Source organism: Struthio camelus, chromosome 16 (assembly GCF_040807025.1).
Source record: "Struthio camelus isolate bStrCam1 chromosome 16, bStrCam1.hap1, whole genome shotgun sequence".
NCBI classification, from domain to species: Eukaryota; Metazoa; Chordata; class Aves; order Struthioniformes; family Struthionidae; genus Struthio; species Struthio camelus.
In genome coordinates, this window is record NC_090957.1 from 17,931,790 (window position 1) to 17,954,112 (window position 22,323).

At 39.6% G+C, this 22,323-nt stretch overlaps 1 protein-coding gene across 1 annotated transcript; it reads left to right on the top strand.

Annotated features, from left to right (window-relative positions):
* Nucleotides 1-39: 39 nt before the first annotated feature.
* On the top strand, nucleotides 40-22,224 carry AKAP10 (A-kinase anchoring protein 10). Its single transcript, XM_068909398.1, has 15 exons — nucleotides 40-334; nucleotides 4,192-4,239; nucleotides 6,481-6,663; nucleotides 8,334-8,888; nucleotides 10,392-10,490; nucleotides 11,097-11,181; nucleotides 11,535-11,658; nucleotides 12,542-12,678; nucleotides 13,885-14,029; nucleotides 14,777-14,953; nucleotides 17,123-17,232; nucleotides 18,139-18,221; nucleotides 18,822-18,874; nucleotides 19,577-19,672; nucleotides 20,795-22,224. Exons 1-15 carry the CDS (start codon nucleotides 313-315, stop codon nucleotides 20,798-20,800), a joined length of 1,923 nt encoding a protein of 640 aa, XP_068765499.1. The 5' UTR covers nucleotides 40-312; the 3' UTR covers nucleotides 20,801-22,224.
* Nucleotides 22,225-22,323: the final 99 nt, after the last annotated feature.

The window sequence follows — 22,323 nt, forward strand, 5'->3', positions numbered from 1 at the left end:
TTGGCCGGGCCGCCTGACGCCGAGACGGCCATGTTGAGTGAGGCGGGGTCGGCCGGCGGCCGGGCCGCATCCCGTGATGCCTCACGCAGCCGCCCGCTGCCCGGAAGAAGGAGCGGGGCGGTTGTTGACAACATGGCGGCCGCTGGCCCCTCCGCGGGAGGAAGAGGCGGAGGGAGAGGAGGCGGCGGGCGGAGGAAGGAGTCTCATTCATAGGGAGTCCGGCTCGCTGCCCTCGCCCCCTCCCTCCCCTTCTTCCTTCCCTTCCCTTCCCCCACCCCTCCCCGGCGGCCGCCTCGCCCCCTCCCCGGCACCATGTCCTTCTTCAGACGGAAAGGTAGGGAGGGCGGGAGGCGGGGGCGCGCCGAGCCGAGCCGTGCGCGGGGGCCGCCTGCGGCCAAGCCCGGCCCGGCCTGGTCCTGCCCCGGCCCCGGCCCCGGCCGCGGGGGGGGGGGTCACCCGCAGCGACGCACGGGGGGAGGCCGCCGCCTCCCGCCGCGTTGAGGGCAAAACGCGTGGTTTTGGCGCCGCTGCCGTGCTGAGTTACGGGCCTGGGGTGCCCGCTGCCAGCCCCCCCCCCCACACCCCATGCCCCAGCCGTGCTGCTGGAGCCCCTGTTCCCCCCCCTCGGCGGTGGCTCTCGGCGTAGCTGCGGCTGGCAGCGCCTGTGCTCGGCTTTCCGCACTCCGTCAGGGGAGAGGAGCAGCTTGTCAGTGCTGAAGCGGGTGACTGGTGTGCAGGTTGGGGAGGCTGGTGTAAAATACCAGTTACTCCATGCAGTTTTTGAGCCTTTTGGTTCATTTATTACCGAACTAATGCTTTTTTTTTTTTTTAAATGCTGGTACGAATGCTTTTTTCTGGTAAAAATATAATTGGCTTTATACATTATAGCAGTAGCTAGAAATCCTACTCAAAAGTGGGACCTCATTATGCTGAGTTCTTCATAAAAGCAGAAGGAATCATTGACAAAGGTTTTCATGAATTTACTCGGTAATATATTTGTAAACGTTATGTATGACAAGTTAAGTTATAAATATTTAAAGAGTCCTAAATTCCAAAATACTCCTGTGGCATAAAAGGGTGTAGTTAACTCTCCTTTGAGAATAAAATATTCTGAAGGCACTGGTGCTACAGCTTGTGATAGAAATGTAGTTTAGTGTGCCTCTGGTCTGCACGATAAATGGTTCAAGTGTTTCTTGCTGGAAGTTGCCCCTTTTAGGAAAGTATTTCTATTAACTTGTAATGCTGTAGTTCAAGTAGTAAACCATTGTTCTTTCAGCAGTGGCTGATCCAGCATTCTTCTAAAGGGTTTCTTAATTACTGAAACCCAAAGTGCACTTCTTGGGAGATAAGACTAAGTTAGGAGGAAAGAATACATTATCTGAGCCTGTGTTTTTGCTGTCAATTGACATGTTCTGTTATAAGCTTTCTCAGTCAAAGTAGCAGCATTAAAAAGCTCATTCTTTTTGGAGGTTAGTGCAGTAGTCCTGGAAAAAAAAGAGCTTAAACTTCTGTTCTTATTAGGAGAAGTTCTGAAGACTCTTTGAAATCCACTGAAAGTTTTGCAAGAACCCCTTTATAGGGTGTTTACATACTACTGTTGAGCTGTAGAATAAAAGTTCTGTGCTGCTTATAAACTCTTCAAAAACAGCTTCCAGTGCTTTGCTGACAAAGAGAATTGTGGAGCTGGTATTCCATCCTGATGCTTAATCACAGGAGCAATGTAACCTTGGCAGAAAATTTCTCAATGAGAAAGTAGCGAAATGTCTAATCCAGTATCTATTTATGTTACTTTGATTAAAAGATCTTTGGTCAGAGAAGCACAGTCAGAACTACATGCACTAGAGAGGCACTCTTAAGGAGAAGAGATAAGTAGGTCTTCATCTGGGTTGTACCTAAAATAACATTGTTTCATGCGTTTCCATTAGAGAGTTTTTTTTAGAGAGGAGCTTAAATTGCAACTAGGAGAAAAGCAACATATAAAGGCTTATGATAAAACTCTGTTGACTAGATACATGCAGTCCAAAACCATACAAAAAAGCATCAGAGTCTTTCAGTTGAATTACCATTGTTTAAGAGGATACAGCACTAGGTAAAAATTACCTTCTTTTTTTTTCTTTTTTTTTTTTTTTAAATGAGATCTGACAAAGAAGAATAAAAGTACTGACACATAGAGAAATCATAAAAATAATAGTGAAATAGTTGATCAGAAAGGACTTTAAAATAAAGGTCTAGGAAAATTCAGGGTGGATAATAGGTTGAGAAATTAAATAATAACAATTGGACTAGCAGCTGGGGGGCTCGAGGGCCGATTATGAAATTGAGATCAGTGAAAACATTCAGGTTGCACACTCATTTACTAGGCTTATTTTGGAAATAAGGCATACAGCCCTACTAGTTGGTTGACCTGTGAAGTTGCCTATTGCTTTTTGTGTAAGTACATGCATGGGCAGCATAGACTTGTTCATTCTGTATTTCAAAATGTCCGTTACAGTTCTCCAGTCCTGTGTGGTCAGCTTGAGTAGGTTTAGCGTGCTACTCCTTTGCAAATGGAATTTGCTATTGGAAACTTTGGCAAACGTTTAATCCCTGATAATCATGTACCATAGCCAACTTCTCACACACACGCATGCACGCAAAATGATATCTGGTTTTGTGAGGAAAGTGAAATTAAATTCCTGTAGTGAAACTTTGCTTTCTAAAATGCACTCTTGTCACATGTGCCAGTTTTCCTCTGTCTTCAGCTGTTACTTTTTAATTCTGTCCTGCTTGAGGCTAATAGTGATACAACAAGCTTACGTATCAAAGAGGTTGGCAGTGTGAACCAGGAGTTTATACTGCTAGTAATAAGTTGGTAATTAAGTGGAGAAGAATTGAGTAGCTGGTAAGAAGTGACAGATATATTTCAACTAAAAGTAGGCTTATGGAGGACTCTTCTGTGGAAACTCAGAAATTATTACCGCTAGTTGGGAATTGGTTTGATCAATCCACTATTGGAATCTTTTTCTAAAAAGAGCTTGTAATACTCTATACAGGTTGCATCACTTCCATTCTAACCTCAGTATTATTTCAGATATGTACAGATTTTTTTGGATATTTTTCTCCTGCATAGCAGCATTCAGTTCTGTAAAAAGTCGTTATCCTGAATGCATTTTTTTCTTCACAATTAAAATTAACTTTTACAGCCCGATGTAAAAAGAATTCAGTTAGTTAAACTGAGGCTTAAACCTTTCTATCACAATGCGAATGTGCTAACCGGAAGCATAAATTTTAAATGCTGAGTTGCCAATTTACAGATCCGCAACATTTATACTTCTCATAGAAGAGGTTGGCAGCATGATAATACTGCAGCTACGGTTGTGCAGGGCAATTATGTAACAAGAGATTGAAGTTTCCCCTTAAAATATTTGAAATACTTAGGTCGTAATAGGAAGATTTTTTTTAAATCTGTTCACATTTGGTAATGTAAATGCTTGATTCTACTTGATTATGATTTGTGGTTCAATTTGGAAGGACTCTAAAATCTGTTTTCAAAGGTGACCTATTTGTAGTAAAATCCCAGCCTGTAGCAGCCATAGACGGTTTCACTAGTAGATTGCATGCTTAAATATCATTGATTTATTTATTGCTTGCCATGCCATCATGTTTATGTACTCCTTCAGTTTCTTTATTTTAGTTTTAAAATACATTGAGTCATTCTTTTTGTTTAAAAGCTTCCTTTAAAAAAAAAAAAACACACTTTTGATAAAAACTTTTCTTTTAACTGCTGTCTTCCCATCAGTTGTTTGCCATGTGCTTGATGATATTTAGGTAATATTGTTTGTGAAGGAATTAACTATTTGTAGTGATTTCCAAAACGCTCCTGCGGTATTCGTTCATGAGTGAGAGAGTAGCCTTGTTCATGAGTAGCCTTGGTTTAACTGTATAGACAGCAAGCATCTTTCAGAATGTTTTAGAAAACTCAACATACTGTGTTTCATTAGACTTAATACATGAGTATGAATGACAGAGTTTTGCTTTTGAAATGCAAAGAAACACGGGAGCTTTGAAATTCTCTGCCGATTACTTGATGCCAGATCCGAAATATTACTTTTAACAAAATCGTGGTTTGTATCTTCCAATTGTATGTCCGTTTGTGTGTAAAGGCCATTAGTCACCCAAAGTAACCTTAACGTTTTGCTTTATACTTTACAGTGAAAGGCAAAGAACAAGAAAAACACACAGATGTGAAAGCAATTAAAAGTAAGATCAATATTTACTTTCTTTATAAATTTTTATCTCTGATAACATCTACTGTCTTTATCTTAACCGAAGGAATAATTTCCTTATGACTGAACACAAACATGACTTCTGCCTCAAACAAAGCAGACTCAAAACTTAATTCTGTTTCCAAGTATTTGTAGTAACTAATCTTTCCTAGTCATCTTACTGAATCTGTGAGGACAGATTATTAAACTGTAGACATGATCTTTAATTCAAAGAGATAGTAAAATTCAGTCACCTTGCAAGCAGTGGGTTACTCCTTATCTAAGCAAACTGCTTCTGAGATCCTATGCTATTATGTCATATATTTTACAGTTTTGAAAATGCAGCTTTACTATGCCTCATTTGCACAATAGGATGCCAGTGTCTGGTTTAACTTTGACTGATGTCCCTTGTGAGCCTGAAGATCTGAATCATGTTCAGAATGTATAGCTGTTCTAGTACTGCTCCATGTGGTACAGCAACTTTGCTGCTCTGTTGGGAGAGAAAAAAATCTTGATGGGAAATAAGCCAACAAACTATGGGAAAACAAGTTAATTTATCCTGTCAATTTGTATTGCATTGCTACAAGGAGATGAAGTATATGTATCTGTTGCTTTTATATCTTCTGTACTTTTTGATGTGCTATCTGGATAGCAACAGAAAATTAAAGGCTTCTTTCACTGAAGTCAAATATAGGAAACAGTCTATCTTACCCATTTTATGGCATACACTGTGATTACCAGTAACTAGCTAAAACAGGCAGGGAAAGGCTACAATATGGTTTCTGTGGAAATAAAAACAAATTTCCAAATTTAGTTTATAAAAAGTCATGAGCTGCTGACCTTGAGTAAATAGGGAGCGTCTCTCTGGTTTGTCAGACATCTACTCTGTGATGTGTGTGATGTTAGGTTAGCGAAATAGTGTTATCTAGAGGCTTTAGAACAGGTGTTTGATCCTTAATTAAATGCAATACTTTTTACTGAAATGTTTATAATACAAAATGAAGTCCAATTCTCAAAAGCCTTGAACAACTATGAGGAGTGTGGCTCTTGTTCTACAGAAGTAGCTTCCAGCAAGTTATCTTCAGTTACTGTTGTCAGCCAAGCAACTGGCTGCCTTCCATTGGCTTGGAAAAAAAACGGTGTTTTTTCCAGTACTGCTGATATTAAATACCAGAGGCTTTGTAAGGTGTGACAATTATTATCTTGGTACCGAATACTTCAACTGGAGAAATGCTTTGGAATATCTTTAAACGTTTTAGCTCTCTTATACCATTGCTTTTAAGGTGTCTGGTACCATCATATGTAAGTGTGAAATTGTTAGCTTCTGTCATCATGTGCCATAAAATTGGGGAAGAAATGAAGTTATGCAGCATGAAGGTCATCAAAACAAACTTTCTTGATGCCTTGACAAAGGCATCATTATGAAATAGTGTACTGAGGTAGCATGTCATCTGACTTGCTTTATTTTTAAGAGTCGGGGTGTAAGATGTCCTTGGATGACATCCTAATCAAATGTAATTTCCTGAAAGTCTTTGAAAGTGGTATCAGTATGTTATGTGTGATTTTTTTTTTTTTAACTTTATCATGAATTAAAAATTTTTTGATGCTTTTTCCACAGACGGTTTTACGTGAGGAAGTCATTCTTTGTTGTCTTTGGGTTCAAGTAGCCAGCCATGCTCTTAAAATGGCTAGAGGAGATGATGGCTTACAGTCGTCTGAGTTTCATCAGAGATGCTTGCATATTGCTTTTTTCTCTAAAACTAAATAGAGACAAACTGTTTTGGAAAAACGTTCTTGTTAAAGCTCAGAGATAGCTTCATAGTTCAGGGTTTTCTGAACGCGTAGAACTTGAAAAAGGTAAGGAAATAGATTTGCCATGACCGTTGCAATTAAACTGTGTTGCTGACAAGGTATTAGACCGCTATGATAGTGGTAATCAAGGAACCAGGAAGACTTGGAAATAATATTTTGTGTGTAAACTTAAGCGTGGAGTCTTTTAGTTAGCTACTCAATAGGTAGCTAATCTGATCTCTGTGAGCTTATTCTTGCTATAATAAATCATGTTTATTATCTTTACTCTTACCCAACCCTCGATCACAGATGACGCAGTGGTGCAATGAGGTTTTTAATAAGATTCATGCATGCAAACTCTCCAGTCTGTCTTGGGATGCTTAGCATTGGATACTGCAGAGAAGAGGTCTTAGGTTCTTTTTAATCACTGTCGTCTTGATTCCAGCTCCAATACCAGTACATTCCCCTCAAAGAAGCACTAGAAATCATGCCTTGCTGGAGGCTGCAGGACCAAGCCATGTGGCAATTAATGCCATCTCTGCCAACATGGACTCTTTTTCTAGCAGTCGGACAGCTGCCCTTAAGAAGCAGCCAAGTCACATGGAAGCTGCTCATTTTGGAGACTTAGGTAAGGCTTCATCTGTTCTATAATACCCTTAATGTTCCTTTTTATTCTACCTGTGTTTAGGTATGCTCACCATCCCTTGACTGTGAAGCAAGTAGATTAGGTAATTACAAAATTCAACATGGCTGTTACAATAGTGTCTAGTATTACCCTAGAAGGGTTTTGAATAGATAGTGTACTTGTTTCCTGTTTGATAAAAGAGGTTCCTTTATGTACCACCGTTATGTTATAAAAATTCTCCCACTGTCCTTTAAAGTGTCATGGTTGACCCTATTAAACAGTGTTCTCAGACTCTGTAATTTAATCCAGTGTGGACAATATTATTCTTCTCTTGCATGTTCCTACGCAAAGTGCTCATAAAGTTATGTTTTAAGTTTAGTTCATAAAAATGTAAGTAGCCTTCTGATCTCAATCTTGTAAATGTGATGTGCAGAGAAGGCTTATTAAAAGAAAGTTAAGTGCGTTGTTCCTCAGAACTTATTGCTATGTCCTCATAGGATGAAGGCAATATATTTGTATCTGATTTTTAAGGCCGCTCTAACTGGGATTGGTATTCCATTGCCTTAATCAAACCCAGACTGTATTGAACTAAATTTCTAATAGCCATGAGCTTAGCTACTGGACATAGTTGAAGAATTTAGATATGGGACGTTGAAACTTGGAGCTTCCAGTCGCTAGCATATGGATCTTGGGAGATTATTGGAGCAACAGGGACTGTTGCAAACAGTAGGACAATGAGTTTATTACTAAAGGCTACAAGGCACTTATTATACACGCTTCTTGGTTCATGGGGGTGTTGGTTTATTGTTATTGCTTTTTAATTTTAAGAAGACAAAGCTAAGTAGTACAAAAATTCTTCATAGAAATCAGCAAGGACCTTGCAGCTGAACTGCAAATGTTAAGACACATACAAACCATTTAGACCTATGAGAAATTCAGTAGAATGTTTACTACTAAGTTGCAAGCTGGACATTTCTGGAAGTGAAATAATAAATCTTAATGAAAACAGAGGGATTCTTCTGATTAGTTTTTTCCCCTATATCTGAGAGTATTAAACAAGCCTCATGTAGCAGTGCCACAAGGGCTCTCCTAAGTGTATCATCCACTGACTGTTAGATATTGATTACACTAATGAATGATGGCATAGCGTGCAAGGAAAAGCTGGCTAGACTGTTCGGTATGTCTCAGAGACTGAGCACATATTCTAATGGCTTATCTTCATTGTACATCTGCCTGTGCAGTCTCTTTTCAGGGAGAGTTCGGTTGGCATTTAATTTGGCTATCATGGATTTGTGAAAGTATTGGATATAGAGCACAGAATGTGGAACAACATCTTAATACGGCTACCTTTTGTTTCTACCTTCCACAACATAACGAGGCAGAAAGTGATTGTGAGCTTGCTTTAAGATGCTGTTGGACTCAAATTATTAGTATGTTGACCAGACTTTTTTATTTTAATAGTATGCTGTTCAGAGTATTGTTCAGATATCAAATGTTCAATGGTACGTGTATTCATTGTCTGCTTGTTTATTGCTAGGAAATGCATTTTATTTCAAGTACGTGTTTCAGTCCTTAGAATCGTCTCTTCACCAGTTGCGTTCCAGGACGTTTTTGTATCAAATACCAATGCCTGTAGTGTAATACAGAGTCATTCCCTTGGTATTTTTCTTTAGGCAGATCGTGTCTGAATTATCAGGCCCAAGAGACCAAATCAAGCCTTTCAAAGACCCTTGAGCAAGTTTTGCAGGACAATGTAGCCCTCCCTTATTTTATCCAGTTTATGGAACTACGTAGAATGGAACACTTGGTTAAATTTTGGTTAGAGGCCGAAAGCTTTCACTCCACAACGTGGTCCCGCATAAGAGCACATAGCCTGAACACAGTTAAGCAGAGTTCATTGGCAGAGCCAGTGTCACCCTCAAAACAGCAGGAAATCACGTCGTCTTCTCCACTTGGATTGCTTGAAGAGAGACTGGAGGATTCTCGCACAGTCCATCTGCTCAGGACCAAGTCGGTGGCTCCAGACGAGAGCGACAGAACTAGCAACAGCCAGAACCACGTGCTGTCAGGTCAGGAGAGTGATAATGCCAGTGTTCTTTGCCTGAGAAAATCTGAGACAGGGACCCATTCTGTTCCAGCTGATCAGCAAGAATCTTCCAAGCTTACAGTATCAAATAGAAACAGCCCCTCCTCTGCACTAAAGGACTTGTCAGGAAAACTAATGAAAAGTAAGTGTCACGTGTTGTCCTTTTCCAAAAGTGGTGTGTGGGGAGGATATACTGTTTGCTGCTTGCTTGGTGTGGTATGGTAAGCTGCCTCATTTTTCTTGTGTTCTTCGTAAGTATCGTGATGTCAGGTGGAAGAAAATAATTTTGAAAATGAATAGTGTTGGCATTCTGAATAAGCTAATGATCAATTTAAGATGTGTATATTGTTTGACTGTCTGATTGTTTCAAAAATAAATGTGCCACTGAAGAAACTTCAGAACCGTTACGTATTCTGATAAGCTTAGCTTACTTCTGTTCCTACATGTGTAATCTTAAGAAACGAAGATGAGCATTGCAATGTCCTGTTTGTCTCTCTTCTCCTCCTTCTGCCCCAAATTAAAAGAATTGCAGAACATTTGGATGATAGTGGGGCTGAGAAGTGGTAATTAACTTTCCGTGGAAGATAAATATCCTGTATCATGTGAAATGGCATAAGTAATGGTTGCAAAAAGATTTGCAGAGATTTTGTATGGTACGTACTCTTTTTGTTCTTGGATTTATTTGATAGAGTTCCTCCCCTTGTAACTGATTTGTTCTCATTTGGAGTCCACCTCTTCAGAGGCTGCTGGAAGTAAGGATGAAATTAAAATATTTACTTCTGATAGTAAGCTACATGCACAGTAACCTGTTTTCTTTACTTTGCACATACTCAGTCCTCCCTTGTTTGTGAAAGCTTACAGACAAAAAGGAAATACTCCTTTCTTCATATTGGTTCCTCTTGTTTGCCCAACTGTTTCCTTATTTTACATCCCTTTCTCTTGCTATTTGTCTCTCCTGTGTAGTTGGTTATTATATAGTTCCACAGTATGTAACCTCAGCCACAAAGTATCTTAGACAAACGCAATGATGCTTTAGTCATGAATAGCACCTCTGGGTTCTAATGTATGAAAATACTGAATTTCAAGGAACTGAATCCTTACTGAGAAATGTGAAGTTTGGAGTATAATTACGATTTTTTTTTTCCTGTGTACCTAAGCGGTGTCCCAACTCTCTCTTGAAAGGTGACATGTAAAAGATGCACTATATCTTGTTCTGAGTCATCCCGTTTCAAGACTTTTAAAATTCCTTTGTAATGCAAGTGCTTTCTATTCTGCTCTGGTTAGGACTAGAAATTGGGAACTTCATCACAGCTCTTGCTGCAGAGACATGACTATTGGGACTAAGGTGCACAGCTGAGGAAGAGGTGCTGTCTGTTTGGTGGCAGGGAATTAAGAGTTAGATTGCTTTATTGCCTCTTGCTAGGCAATTCATTGTGGACTTGTTGTGACCTGGCCATAGATAACGCGGTCACGGTAGTTTGCCAGTAGCAAAGCATCAAATAGTGCACTGAAACCTTCATGGGAAATAAACTGTCACTGTTAATCAGATGCTTGCTTTTCTGGAGAACAGATGTTTGTTATTCACTCCTCTTTGTAGACCTATGCCAGTGAATTTAAAGTCTGATTCTGTATTTCCTCTTTGTAGGTATAGAACGGGATGCAGTTAGTACTTTTACCAAATATATTTCTCCAGATGCTGCTAAACCAATACCAATTACGGAGGCAATGCGAAATGATATAGTTGGTAAGAACATATACTGACTCCTACTTTAGAACTCCTCCTTCCCCATGAGTACATCTTTAATACACCCATACACATGCACACATAAAGGTATTTCTTTGTTTTTATGAATTTTAAAGTCAGCGGTGAAAAGATAGTAAAATATATATATAAACACACACACACACACACACACACACACACACACACACACACACACACACACACACACACACGTCTATATAGATTGCAGAACGCTTCCTCATGCTTATTTTGCTATTTGGAATGTGTTTATACGCTGTCAATGGATCTGCACTTTCAGTAATTCTGAGCAATATTCCCTGAGGAACTTTCATAGACTTTTTTTAAATTAGTGAAAGAATTCCAGGGGGCTATTGGGTGAATCCAGGTCTCAGTCACAATCCAGTATTTTAGTCATAATATCACCATCTAGCTAGCTGTGATGCTATAGAAAACAGTGCTAGTGTCTCTTTACAAGCTCTTTGCGCAATCAGAGCCAGCTGATTCTAGCGGATTTGAACTGCAGTTTTTCCTTAACTAGTCATCGCTTATGTGCTTCAGCTCATTAAACCAAATGCACGTTAAAATTAACCTGCTCTCTCTTTACAGCAAAGATTTGTGGGGAAGATGGACAAGTGGACCCTAACTGTTTTGTTACAGCGCAGTCAATAGTGTTTAGTGCAATGGAACAAGAGTAAGTTGATTGAATGGTTTGGTGTCACGTGTATACTGTCCATCTGTGAATCAGTTCCATAAAAGTGTGCCTGTGAAGGCACAACTGTAAAGTAACTTTTCTATGCAGTCTCCTATATTGTCTTCAAGCATCTTCCTTCAAAGCCATTCTTATGATCACTTGCTGACGTTTTGTGCGCTATTACAGTGTTTTGTATCGTTTTCATGATATTCGTATACCCTATATTGTTTCTTGCTTGTTTTGCTTTTGTCTGACTAAAATTATAAGACTTCTGAGGCAAGAATTAGTTGATTCATCAAGTGCCTTGACACTGTTGATCCTTGATAACTACCTATTATTCTGTCTGTGTGCAGGCACTTTAGTGAATTTTTGCGAAGTCATCATTTCTGTAAATATCAGATTGAGGTGCTGACTAGCGGGACTGTTTATCTGGCTGACATACTTTTCTGTGAATCGGCCCTGTTTTATTTCTCCGAGGTAAGTGTTAGGGGTGGGGTTTTTTTTGTTTTGAGGGTTTTTTTTTCCTTCCTTTCAAATGGGAAAGCCTCTATGCCCTGAAGGTTTTAATAAAGGTGCCTCAATATAATGGAAAAAGAGGTGTATGTTGTTCTGAGAGAAAAAGCATTAACAGCTTCCTGTCTGTGTGAAACTATTCCAAATGTTTGAACTTTTACACTGTACTGTAGAATGAGTACTAATGTACATCTTCTCCAGTTTAGTGGCCACTCGTGTTTCTTTGCTTTTAGAAGCTCTGGCATAGACCTCTTAATCTTGCCAAATAAAGCTGTGACTTTGAAAGCCTTAAGCCAAGTACTGTTCTTTGTGACCCTCTTACAGATAAAGAATAATTCTCTAGCTTTGCTTAGAGAGGAGATCAGATCAGAATGTGATAGATTAAATGTATAAGTTCACAGCTGCAGCATCCTATACCTTTAGGGAATCATCTATTAGTAATAGAATACTCGTGCCGATAGTCTGACAAGCCAGTATCGTTTGAAACAGCAAGCTGTGAAGAATAGACAATATGCTGTGTTCAGCGTAAGTTAGGCATAGCATGAAAATGGGCTTTCCGTCTTTACTATGGTACAAGTAGCTAAAACGTTTGGAAACCAAATGTGAAGATCACTAAGGAAAAGAGATTTTGCTAGTTTGTTTAACAAAACGAGCAGACTAAGTCTGTCTGTAACACTACATCAGAATGTTTTTATTCCCTAGTGACAATTTTCTATCATTGATATATGGACTACATTTCTTATCCCGAATGGGAAGGAGCGGGTTTGTCTGTGCTTGCTTTAGTTTCTTGCTAAAACTTCTACTTTAATTTTTCTTTTTTTTTTTTTTTTTCTAATTTCCATTCTAGTACATGGAAAAGGAAGACGCAGTTAACGTATTGCAGTTCTGGTTGGCAGCAGATAACTTCCAGTCTCAACTTGCTGCCAAAGAAGGCCAATATGATGGGCAAGAGGCACAGAACGATGCTATGATCTTATATGACAAGTGAGTGAGTTCAAGAATTACTTACTTCTGAAGCTATGATTTTTATCTTTGTATCTTTCTGCTGCGTTGTGCAAAAGGCACTTCTCACTTTCAAACTATGCCTTGCATTCTTGTGCTGTTGTTGTATGTTGAAATGCTCGTCTATTACAGCAGCCTCCAGTGCATGCAGACAAGAACTTTTTTTATTTTTCTTTATGCATGAAGAGAAAATCTTTATAAGGATTTTGTGTTCTTAGACAAAATTCAGAATTTCCGGGACTCAGTTGCCTGAGAACTAGTGTCTTTCTCATAAGATATCAAAGCCAATCGACAGTCATTTGGAAAAGCTTTAATGCTAGTAGCAGCTGCATAGCCGTAGAAAAAGCTTACGGTTCAGATGCTGTTATCCATTTAAAAGAGGCTTCGAGAGCTTTTACCACACGTAATAGGAGTCCTACCAGGAAGAAGAAAGCAAGCCAGATGGTGCTGGTTCTTAATACTTCAAAAGTGGTTTTGAGGGTTTTTTGTGGGGGAGTTCGTGGTTTTTTTTTTTTTTTTTTCCCCCCCCTCCCCTCCTTTCTTTAAGGAAGCAAACAGGTCCTCTTTAATGTCGGACTGTCTTCTTACACTACTGAGAGTAACTTCTTTCCTTTTCATGCTTCAACTTATCTATTATGCAACTGAAGGACAGACATCAAAACTGCTTCCAGGAAAAAGGTTGTTCTTAAGCTTAAGTGAGAGTTTGTCAAATTATTGCCCTAATAGGAAATAGTAATTGGAGAGGAAATGAATGGTTCCCTTTCATTTTCACCTCATCAGCCATCCCTCCACTTCATCCACAAACTCTTGTTTTTAATGATGTGATTAAAAGAGCAAATGCTGCTTCAGTTCTGGGTGTTTCCTGCTTCCTTGTCCTATTACAAAGTGTGCGTCTGTACTCATGCACACGTGTATGTGTGATTCTGCTCATCGGTAGTCACCTGATGCACTGTTTCTTTTACCTGCATCTTCAGAGCAAGGCTTTATTAAAAACATCTCTGTGAATTGGTTTTTGCTTTCTGGGCACTTAGTATCAGTTGTACGAGTTTTTGAAGCAGCACCATCTAGTGGTGATTAACCATGATTAAGCATGATTAACAGCTCTCAGTGGAAAAAGGTAGTTACTGATCACCTGCAAAATTTTGGAAATCCTTTTGTGTTGCTTTCTTCCCCTGTCCTGTGCTGCAGATACTTCTCCCTTCAAGCCACGCATCCTCTTGGGTTTGATGACTCTGTGAGGCTAGAGATTGAATCCAACATCTGCAGGGAAGGTGGTCCCCTCCCTAACTGTTTCACTACTCCCTTACGGCAGGCCTGGACCACCATGGAGACGGTGAGATACCTTCTTCAAACTGGTTTGGGTAGTTAGTGAAGATGATGGGAAGATTCTTCTGTGTATCAAGTATTCCGCTCAACATCTCTGATTTGTCCCGTTATTTTATTGACTTCCTTTTTACCTGGATAATATAACAATATTAGTTAAATTTTCTCCAGCCTAATTTGAAAAGGTGCAACTCACATGTCTTCTGTTAATTCTCTGTGAAATGCTTGTCTTGGCTGACTGTTACGTTGTAATGGAAGTAACAGAACTCCCTCCCAGATCGACTGCCATCAACAACTTATTGTATCTTTTGAAAATTTTCCTTCCTCATCGCTCCTCTGTCTGACGCTACACCATAGCTAGCCAGTAGCAGTTATCTGCAAGTCACGTACTAGTGCTGTGGCTGTAGCGTAACCCTGAGGTACTTCTGGAGCTGCCGCTAGTTCTTGGACAGCGCAGCGAAATAACTGCAAAAGTATTGGGATGTCAAGCCTTTCTAGTGGAAAATAATCTGAGCTTTGGCTCCCATTCAGGCAGGGTTTAGCTAATGTATGGCTGGTTTTGCCGCTCCTTTCTGAAGTAGGATTCAAATTTATAGCAGTGCAATAGCTAATCCAGAATAATTCCGTTTATGCACACTTGTGTGCCACCTCCACAGGACTGAGATGTCCAGTTGACCTTTTTGTTCTATAAATGGTCTGTAATAATCATGCGAACTGGCTCTGTTGATTAAAGAGGCCTCGTTCTTCTGTCTCTCAGGTTTTTTTACCTGGTTTCTTGTCCAGTAACCTTTATTACAAATACTTGAATGATCTCATCCATTCAGTACGAGGAGATGAATTTCCAGGAGGGAATATTGCACTGAGTATTCAAGGCCCCAGTAGCTCTCCTGATAGCGATTCCCAGATAGGAGGCCCTGATGGCTCTGCTTCCCAGGTAGGAGTTTCTTGTTTTGATTCTGTTCTAATAAATACTGCAGTCGCTTTTCTGTGTTGAAATCAAACTTTGTACCCTTTAAGAAAACATCTTGTAACTTTAAGCTTCCCGTTTCACTTTAAGGACACATTTAATACTATTTCAAGTAAATAGTATTTGGCATAGAAGTTATTTATTGTATTTTCTGTACCCAAAGCCTTTTATCACTTCTATTAAAAATAGAACTTTGGTTCAAGGAATTAAGCTATTAATATTAGCTGAAGACCGCTTTGTAGTATTGTAACACTTAAGAATGCTTTCCATTAGAAATAAACTTACTTCCCCCCCGCCCCTTGAATAATATATCTCTAGGCAAAAGTTATACCTTTAGGCAAAAATTGACATTGTGAATATGCTGTAGAACTTAAATATAAATATGCGAGTAGTGTGCTCAATTCCATTGAAGTGACAGATCTTAAGCCCTAGAACTGGGTGAACTCTTCAGGGTAGAAGTCCTCTGCTCATGCACTGAGCAATGACAGATAATATCTGACCCGCTGGTGTTCACAAGTTTGCCTCAGCAGGCTTTTGCATACTGTGGTCCTCAAGCTTAGTCATGCCAGTCTGATAGAAAATGGCCACTCCTGACCTCTTCAAAAGAGAGCTGAGATGTAGTATTCCAGGGGGCAATATCTGAATTTTGTTTGCATACACGTAGTTGGATGTAAAGCTGGGAATAAAGACTTAAATGTCCATTGCTGGGTAAAGCAGAGAGCTTTCTAATCGTTCATTAAGCATGATTAGAGCTATGTGGCTGCTTCTTCACTGTGCTGTGTAGAAACAAGCGCGTAACTGGGCCCGTTTGCCTTTGCTGCCTTTCCAGTGTCATTGAGAGGTGGCCACTGCATATATGCTTTGTGTGGGTCTCTGCTCATAGGCCACCAACTTTCTTTTTAATCCCCTTCACGATGCCGCTTTGAGAGCTATGTTCACGTGTGGGCCTAGCCTCAGAAATGGGCGGTGGAGCACTCTACAACATGCAACTGTCCGTGTAGTGACAGAGATACATTTCTAACTGAGTTGTCTGTTCCAAAAATTCTAGTTTCATTTAATTCCAGTGTGTAAGAGGGAGAAGATAAGCAGATCCTAGATTATCTGTAGCTGGTTCAGTCTGTCACACCCAGCTGAGAGCAGAAAAGCTAAGCCAAAAACTGCTTCTGCTGAATTGCTTTTATTGAAGGCTGCAGCACTACCATGAGTTTAAATACAGTAGCTGGATCAACAATATTGACTTTCAGTGTTTCAAGAAACATAGAAGCTGTACTACCTGCTTTTAATTTTTTTATACCTTCTAATGAAGTTGTGAAGTGGGGAATAAAATCTGTGGTCTGACTGTCCTGGAAAAATTCTGATGTCTGATAGCCTGACCAGGAAAACCACTAGGATTTGGCTTGCTTGGAGCGTTTAGGAATGAAGCGCTGCGTTTTTGTGGTGGGCATTCGTACTTATCTGCATAGAAAGGTCTCCGGGTCTTTGTATATTTTTGCGTAAAGAACAGCACTTAGTGCAGACCAACAGGAGAGGACTTTACAAGGCAGCTACCGTTAGTATTTCTATTCCAAGTTAAGGTGCTAATAGATTGCTATGCTTTTGTGCTCTCCCTGCTGTTGCTCAGATGTTCCTTGGGTGTGTGTGTGGTTGTTTGTTTTTTTTTTTTTTCCATAATCTTATACAAATACTGTAGGCCAAAAGGTAAATGCATGTTCTCTCTGTGTGGGGGAGCACAGTATGTTTCATGGGTGCTGCTTACCAAGTACACGACAGGGATGGGTGCAGTTGCTGCTGCTTTTGAGATAGCTCAGTGTTACGCACTCGGAAGCAAATAATTTGCATGCATGCGCAGATCTATTCAATTGATAATGTTTAGACAGCAGTCTCTACATACACGTATGCTGACCTGTACATTGTGTGTTTGGCTCTGTTCATGTAACTTTACCATCCTCTGTTTAAAAACAATGTCCTACTGAGTTAGGAATTCATGATTTGCGCAGATGTTCTCTTAATTCTTTTATGCTTGCATAGAGACTTCACAGAGATTTGTCAAATTGTAAAAGCACTAAAATAGCATTTTTGTTAAGAAGCTACTAGTTGTCTGCATTGGGCACTAATATTTAGAATTTTTGTTTGTAGTCCAATGTCAAAAAGGCTAATGTTAAAATCCTGAAAAATTTTGATGAAGCAATAATTGTAGATGCTGCAAGTCTGGATCCAGAATCTTTATATCAACGAACATATGCAGGGTAAGGTTCGTTTAGTGTATCTCATTCTTTCCAGTATGTTTCACCTCTGTTTCATTTTTGTTGTGTCTTTCTGTGTCGAGAGTTCACATAAATGCAAGGTGTTGCAATCTTAGTATGTGTCTTAATACTTGAAAGCAAATTTCTTTCAATAGTGCGATTTAACGCCATTGTCATGGTGAATATTTCTCTGACTGGAACAGAGGAAAAACAATCGGAAATACGTTTCTGATTGCTTTCTCCAAGATATTTTATTCCTCTCTGGCTCAAAAACATAACTAGTAGTTTCTGTTTGGGTTTGGAATAGGGAAGAACAAGCTTGGAAGACTTTGATACTGTAATATACAGCATTGATTTCTCCCTATTCCCCTGTAAAGAAGAGCTTGTACTTCATTTCATTAGCAGATTGCGCAGCTACTCTTCTGTTTCTTAAGTTGCTCTTTGATGTGAAGTTCTTCTGTTCTGTGGGTCTCAAACAGAAATCCTTTGTTTCCCTAGCTACCTTGCTTTTCTACTGCATACCAGTCTGCTGTCCTTTCAAGTACTATAAATTGATTGTTCCCTAATAAAATGTTTCTGTGATACTGTAGAGCACTTGTTAGCACTGCTTTTGATATTACGTGAATGAGCAATTGAAGTGCTAGGAATGTTTTTAAGATATACTTAGAATTCAGATAAACATGAAGAGCAGGGCGCCTTTTCTAATGTATCAGTTTTAGGGGGAAGAGGTGGTAATTGGTAAAATGCCAATTTTCTGACACTATATATATATATATATATATATATATATTTTTTTTTTTTTTTTACTGTAGTGAGATTTTGGTTTTGCTGACTGATAACTTTCCATAGTGCTGAAGTTCTCTTGATAACCTGTATGTATTGGTTTTTGTTTTTCACTTCTCTCTTCAGGAAGATGACATTTGGACGAGTCAGTGATCTGGGACAGTTCATCAGAGAGTCTGAACCAGAGCCTGATGTCAAGAAATCAAAAGGTTTGCTTTCCTTTTTCTCTCTGTTTCTGTTAACATCTGCAGAATTGCCCTTTTCCTTGCTTCAGCCAAAATAAGCAAAAATCTTGACTCTCTAGATCTGTTTTAAGCCAAATAGAGGTGCTTAGGGAATCATCCTTTACGGAGGCAAAACCCATCTCTGGCCCAGTCCGTAGCCAAATCCTGCTTCTCTCATCCAGCTGGACTCCTGGGAGCACGCACAGCCTGTGGGAGTTGGAGCTGTCGATGGAACTTGGCAGGGATGAAAGCTGCTAGGAGCTGAGCTCATGGTCAAACCTTCAAGGATTTGATCTCAAGATGAAAAAAAATGTCAGTTCTCTACATGCTTCCTACCCACTTCGGGATCTGCTGTTGTTAATGCTGCTTTTCAAGACTGGTTCCTGGGAAAGAATGGTTTGGGCTCAGTGCCTAGTGAACCGTGAATCCCCATAATCCCTCATTTTTCCTGCCACTCTTCTGTGTTCTCTAACACTAGCAGTGCAAGCCCTTCAGGATAAAAGCAAGTATCTGTTTATAGAGAAGAGAAATGAGATGTGCTGCTGAGTTTGCTAATATACCTTGCTTGCTGTTTATCTCAACTAGGGTCCATGTTTTCACAAGCAATGAAGAAATGGGTTCAAGGAAACACGGATGAGGTGTGTCCTTATGTTGTCCTTGAGACTTACTTTACGATTCAGGTTAGGGAAATGGAGTGTTCAGGTTCTTAATCCTGCCTGTTTTCTCTGAGTATCTTTCTGATACTCAGACCAACCAGAACTGTCAGTCTCTGCATGCTAAATATAATTGAATTGCATGCACTCGTGAAACCAGTTTGTTCTTTGCCAGAGAGCACTTTGCTGAAGCGCTTGCTGTTTTAACTAATGTAATGGATAACTGTCTGTTAGTTATTAGGATAGCTCAGTTAAAGGTGTGGGGGTTTTTTTGCCTACCCTCCCTCCTCCTCCCCCCCCCCCCCAGCAAGAGAAATAATCTATAAAATAAGAGTAGAGGTACTATTGTTCTTTGTTTTTTATTGTGAAACGGCCACTGTGCGTGGATTAAAGGCTGCATTTTTCCCCTTCAGAGGGGCTCGGGCAAGTCCCCCAAAGATAAGTCTGAAAACTTCAGTGGCTCTCTTTGGAATTGGATCAAACTATACATACTCACATTAATTAAAACTAATGCTGTGCTTGGAAACCAGCTGCCTTTTCATCAAGGAAAGATATGTTTACTACAAGTCAGAGTTGTGAAGGTTAACTATATCTGCAAGGTTTAGCTTGTGAATTATGCTAAGAGCACTGCATTGTGATTTTAAGAGCTTCAGGCTACCTGTATTTGGGATTTTTTTCCTACGGCAGGCTCAAGAAGAGATGGCTTGGAGGATAGCAAAGATGATAGTCAATGACGTTATGCAGCAGGCACAATGTGAGCAGCATTTGGAGAAAGTTACAAAGGTAAGAGGGTAGGAAGCCTGTGTGCCTTTATTGTCTGACTTTGGCTGAACTGTGGGAGGAGCAGAGCTTTTGCTTGTTTTCCTGCTGCATCTGAAACCCACGCTACAGTATGAGTTCAGACTGTAGTAGCGTGGCAGGATTTCCAGAAGGGTTGGAAGCGTTTCAGCCTGTGTGATAGGAAGTTCCTGAGAGATACCTGTAGTGGTGCACCTGTACGAGACTTAAAATTGGCTTTGTTCCTTTACAGTCCTTATAAGCTGCCTTATTAGTTAAAAGGGTGATTTATAGTGCAGGATCAATACTGTAATTTCTTATTTGAGTTTACCCTTGCTATTTCATGTTAATAAATGCTAGTATATTTGCCTGAAGTCACACTAAAACTTACTTAAGAGCTAGAAAGTTGTCTTGTTGGGTGCGCTAAATTTACACTGTGCTATGTCTATACTGTTTAAAAAAAAAAAAAAAAGTAGCCCTGTTGATAGGCTGGCACTTTAGCATTATACATTGATGCTTAGTGACTTTGCTGTTGTAAAAGTCTGTGTTCTGTGTTACAAAACAGTTGTGATGCAATAGTTACATTTTGTGAAGTAATGAAGACAGCAGTTTACCAAGTTAATATCTGGTACTTGCAGCTTTCAGACGTCTCTAACATCAATTACAAAAAAGAAAAAAAGAAACTTGCACTTTTTCAATTAATGAAAGTAAACATGTACCAAAACCCAGTGATAGGCCTGGGCTAATGGGTCCATAATTTCACTATGTGACTGTTTTCCTTTTCCCCAGAGCAGTTATGTTTAAAAGACTTGTATGATAATTTCGCTTAATAGCTTGACTGCAAATGATATAATTCCAGCCTGGCTGGTTGAAAAGGTCACTCAGCACAGTATTTAGAAATATCAAGTGGTTGCACGTGCTCTGGATTCAATTAAGCAAGTATAATTACAGTAATGGAAAGGTTGAGGTTTGTTGTGTGGGGTGTGTGGCTTTGAGGGGTTCTCCCCCTCCCAAACTCATCAGCTTACCTGGCTTCAACGTTGGCAAACACAAAATGTCTTTCTACTGAGCGGTTGCCTTGTGTGTTGTAGGGTGAAATGAACTCTAACCCTATTTTTCCCTTTCCAGCTATAATTTTAAATGCCAGAACAGGAAATCTAATTTTCTGCTTTGAGAATGAGTGAACTTTCCTTTTTGGTGGATTCTTTAACACAGCCAATAAAAAAGCACTGTTACTACATACCGCTGATATCTCCCTCATTTGTAAGGAAGAATTAAAAAGAAGCAATCCTGTACCTCCACTGTAGAGAGCAAAGAAACACTTTTTCCTGTTGTATACGACATTCACAATAATGATGGTTTTTAAAGAGATGAAAACACAGTTTATGAATGTGTCACTGAGAAACTGTGATCAACTTCACAAATGCTTGACCCTGTCTCGAAAAGACTTTTAAGCAAAATATCTGGAACGGGACACAAGCCACACCGAGGAGGGGAAGGTTTTGCTGTAGTTTCTAGTTCTGCTACTTGTAATTTTTAAACACAAAATTGCAAAGGCCGTGGGATGTCTCCCTGATGCTTGACCATTGGAGAAGTGAACCTGAAACTGTGAATTCATTGGCAGTGAATGACCTTAAAAGTTCTAAGTTTTATTTTTTCCTTACTTGAAATAGATGAGTACTCAACTGTAAGATAAATGTATTTTACTTCATAACTACATTAACTTTGGAGGAAGCATAGAGTGATCAGGAGTGAAGCCTGGACAGTGTAACTCTTCCTTGTCAAGCTCTTACACCTGCATACACACGTTCCCTGCTTCTAACACACAGCAGACTTGCAAGGTCAGCTTGCACTTGTGCCACCCCCTGATCCTGAGCCCTGGCTCTTAATGCAGCCCACATCTGGAGGAGATTCTGCTCCATTTTCTTTCCTCTTCATTCCACAACCAAGGAAAAAAGTAATTGCTGCCATGTATTACTGCCATTCTCCGTAGCTTGTTGTCCTCAAACCAAGATAGTATCTGATTCCAGATGTTTGGTTTATAAAGAAAAATAACTTTTAATGACCTCCGACCTTCTTTTCCCTGACCTTGACAACACTGCAACTTGTGTAACCTTTAATTGAAGTAAAAAGCCACTGTGTGACACAGCACCGGTGTTCCTTCCTGTGAACTGATTTTGCAGAGTATCTGAAGTACTCAGTGAGTCACTCCATTATGTTACCACTGCATTTTTAGTATACAACACTTCTATTTTGGGTTTTTTGTTCTACTGTTATGATTGCTTTTTTCCTCAAACTTGTGCAAAAAAAAATCACTTTATAAAGAACTCAATCATCTCCAATGTTCAAAATATCTTGATTGACTAGCAAGTGTTATTCTGTTGCAATATTTGATTGTATAGAAACACTGTATTATCTATGAAAAGAAGCAAAAAGGCTGTGTATAGGTTTTTGGTACTATGTACCACCCCTTATTTCTCTCATGCCCAAGTATTCATGTACTTAAAACATATACTATATTTAATTGTGTTTTGATTTAAAATATATGAATATTAAAATTTGTGTCAATTTTCTGTTTTAATGGGATTGGACATGTAAACCTACATTTTTTTTAAAGTGGGGGGGTCTCATAGGTTCATAAAAGAAACAAACACCTG

What these genes read in the sequence shown, in the direction of transcription:
- AKAP10 (XM_068909398.1), top strand. Translation starts at nt 313, where the DNA reads ATGTCCTTCTTCAGACGGAAAG. An exon ending in GTCCTTCTTCAGACGGAAAG is followed by an intron (nt 335 to 4,191) that starts GTAGGGAGGGCG and finishes TATACTTTACAG; the next exon opens with TGAAAGGCAAAGAACAAGAA. An exon ending in TATCAACGAACATATGCAGG is followed by an intron (nt 17,233 to 18,138) that starts GTAAGGTTCGTT and finishes TTCTCTCTTCAG; the next exon opens with GAAGATGACATTTGGACGAG.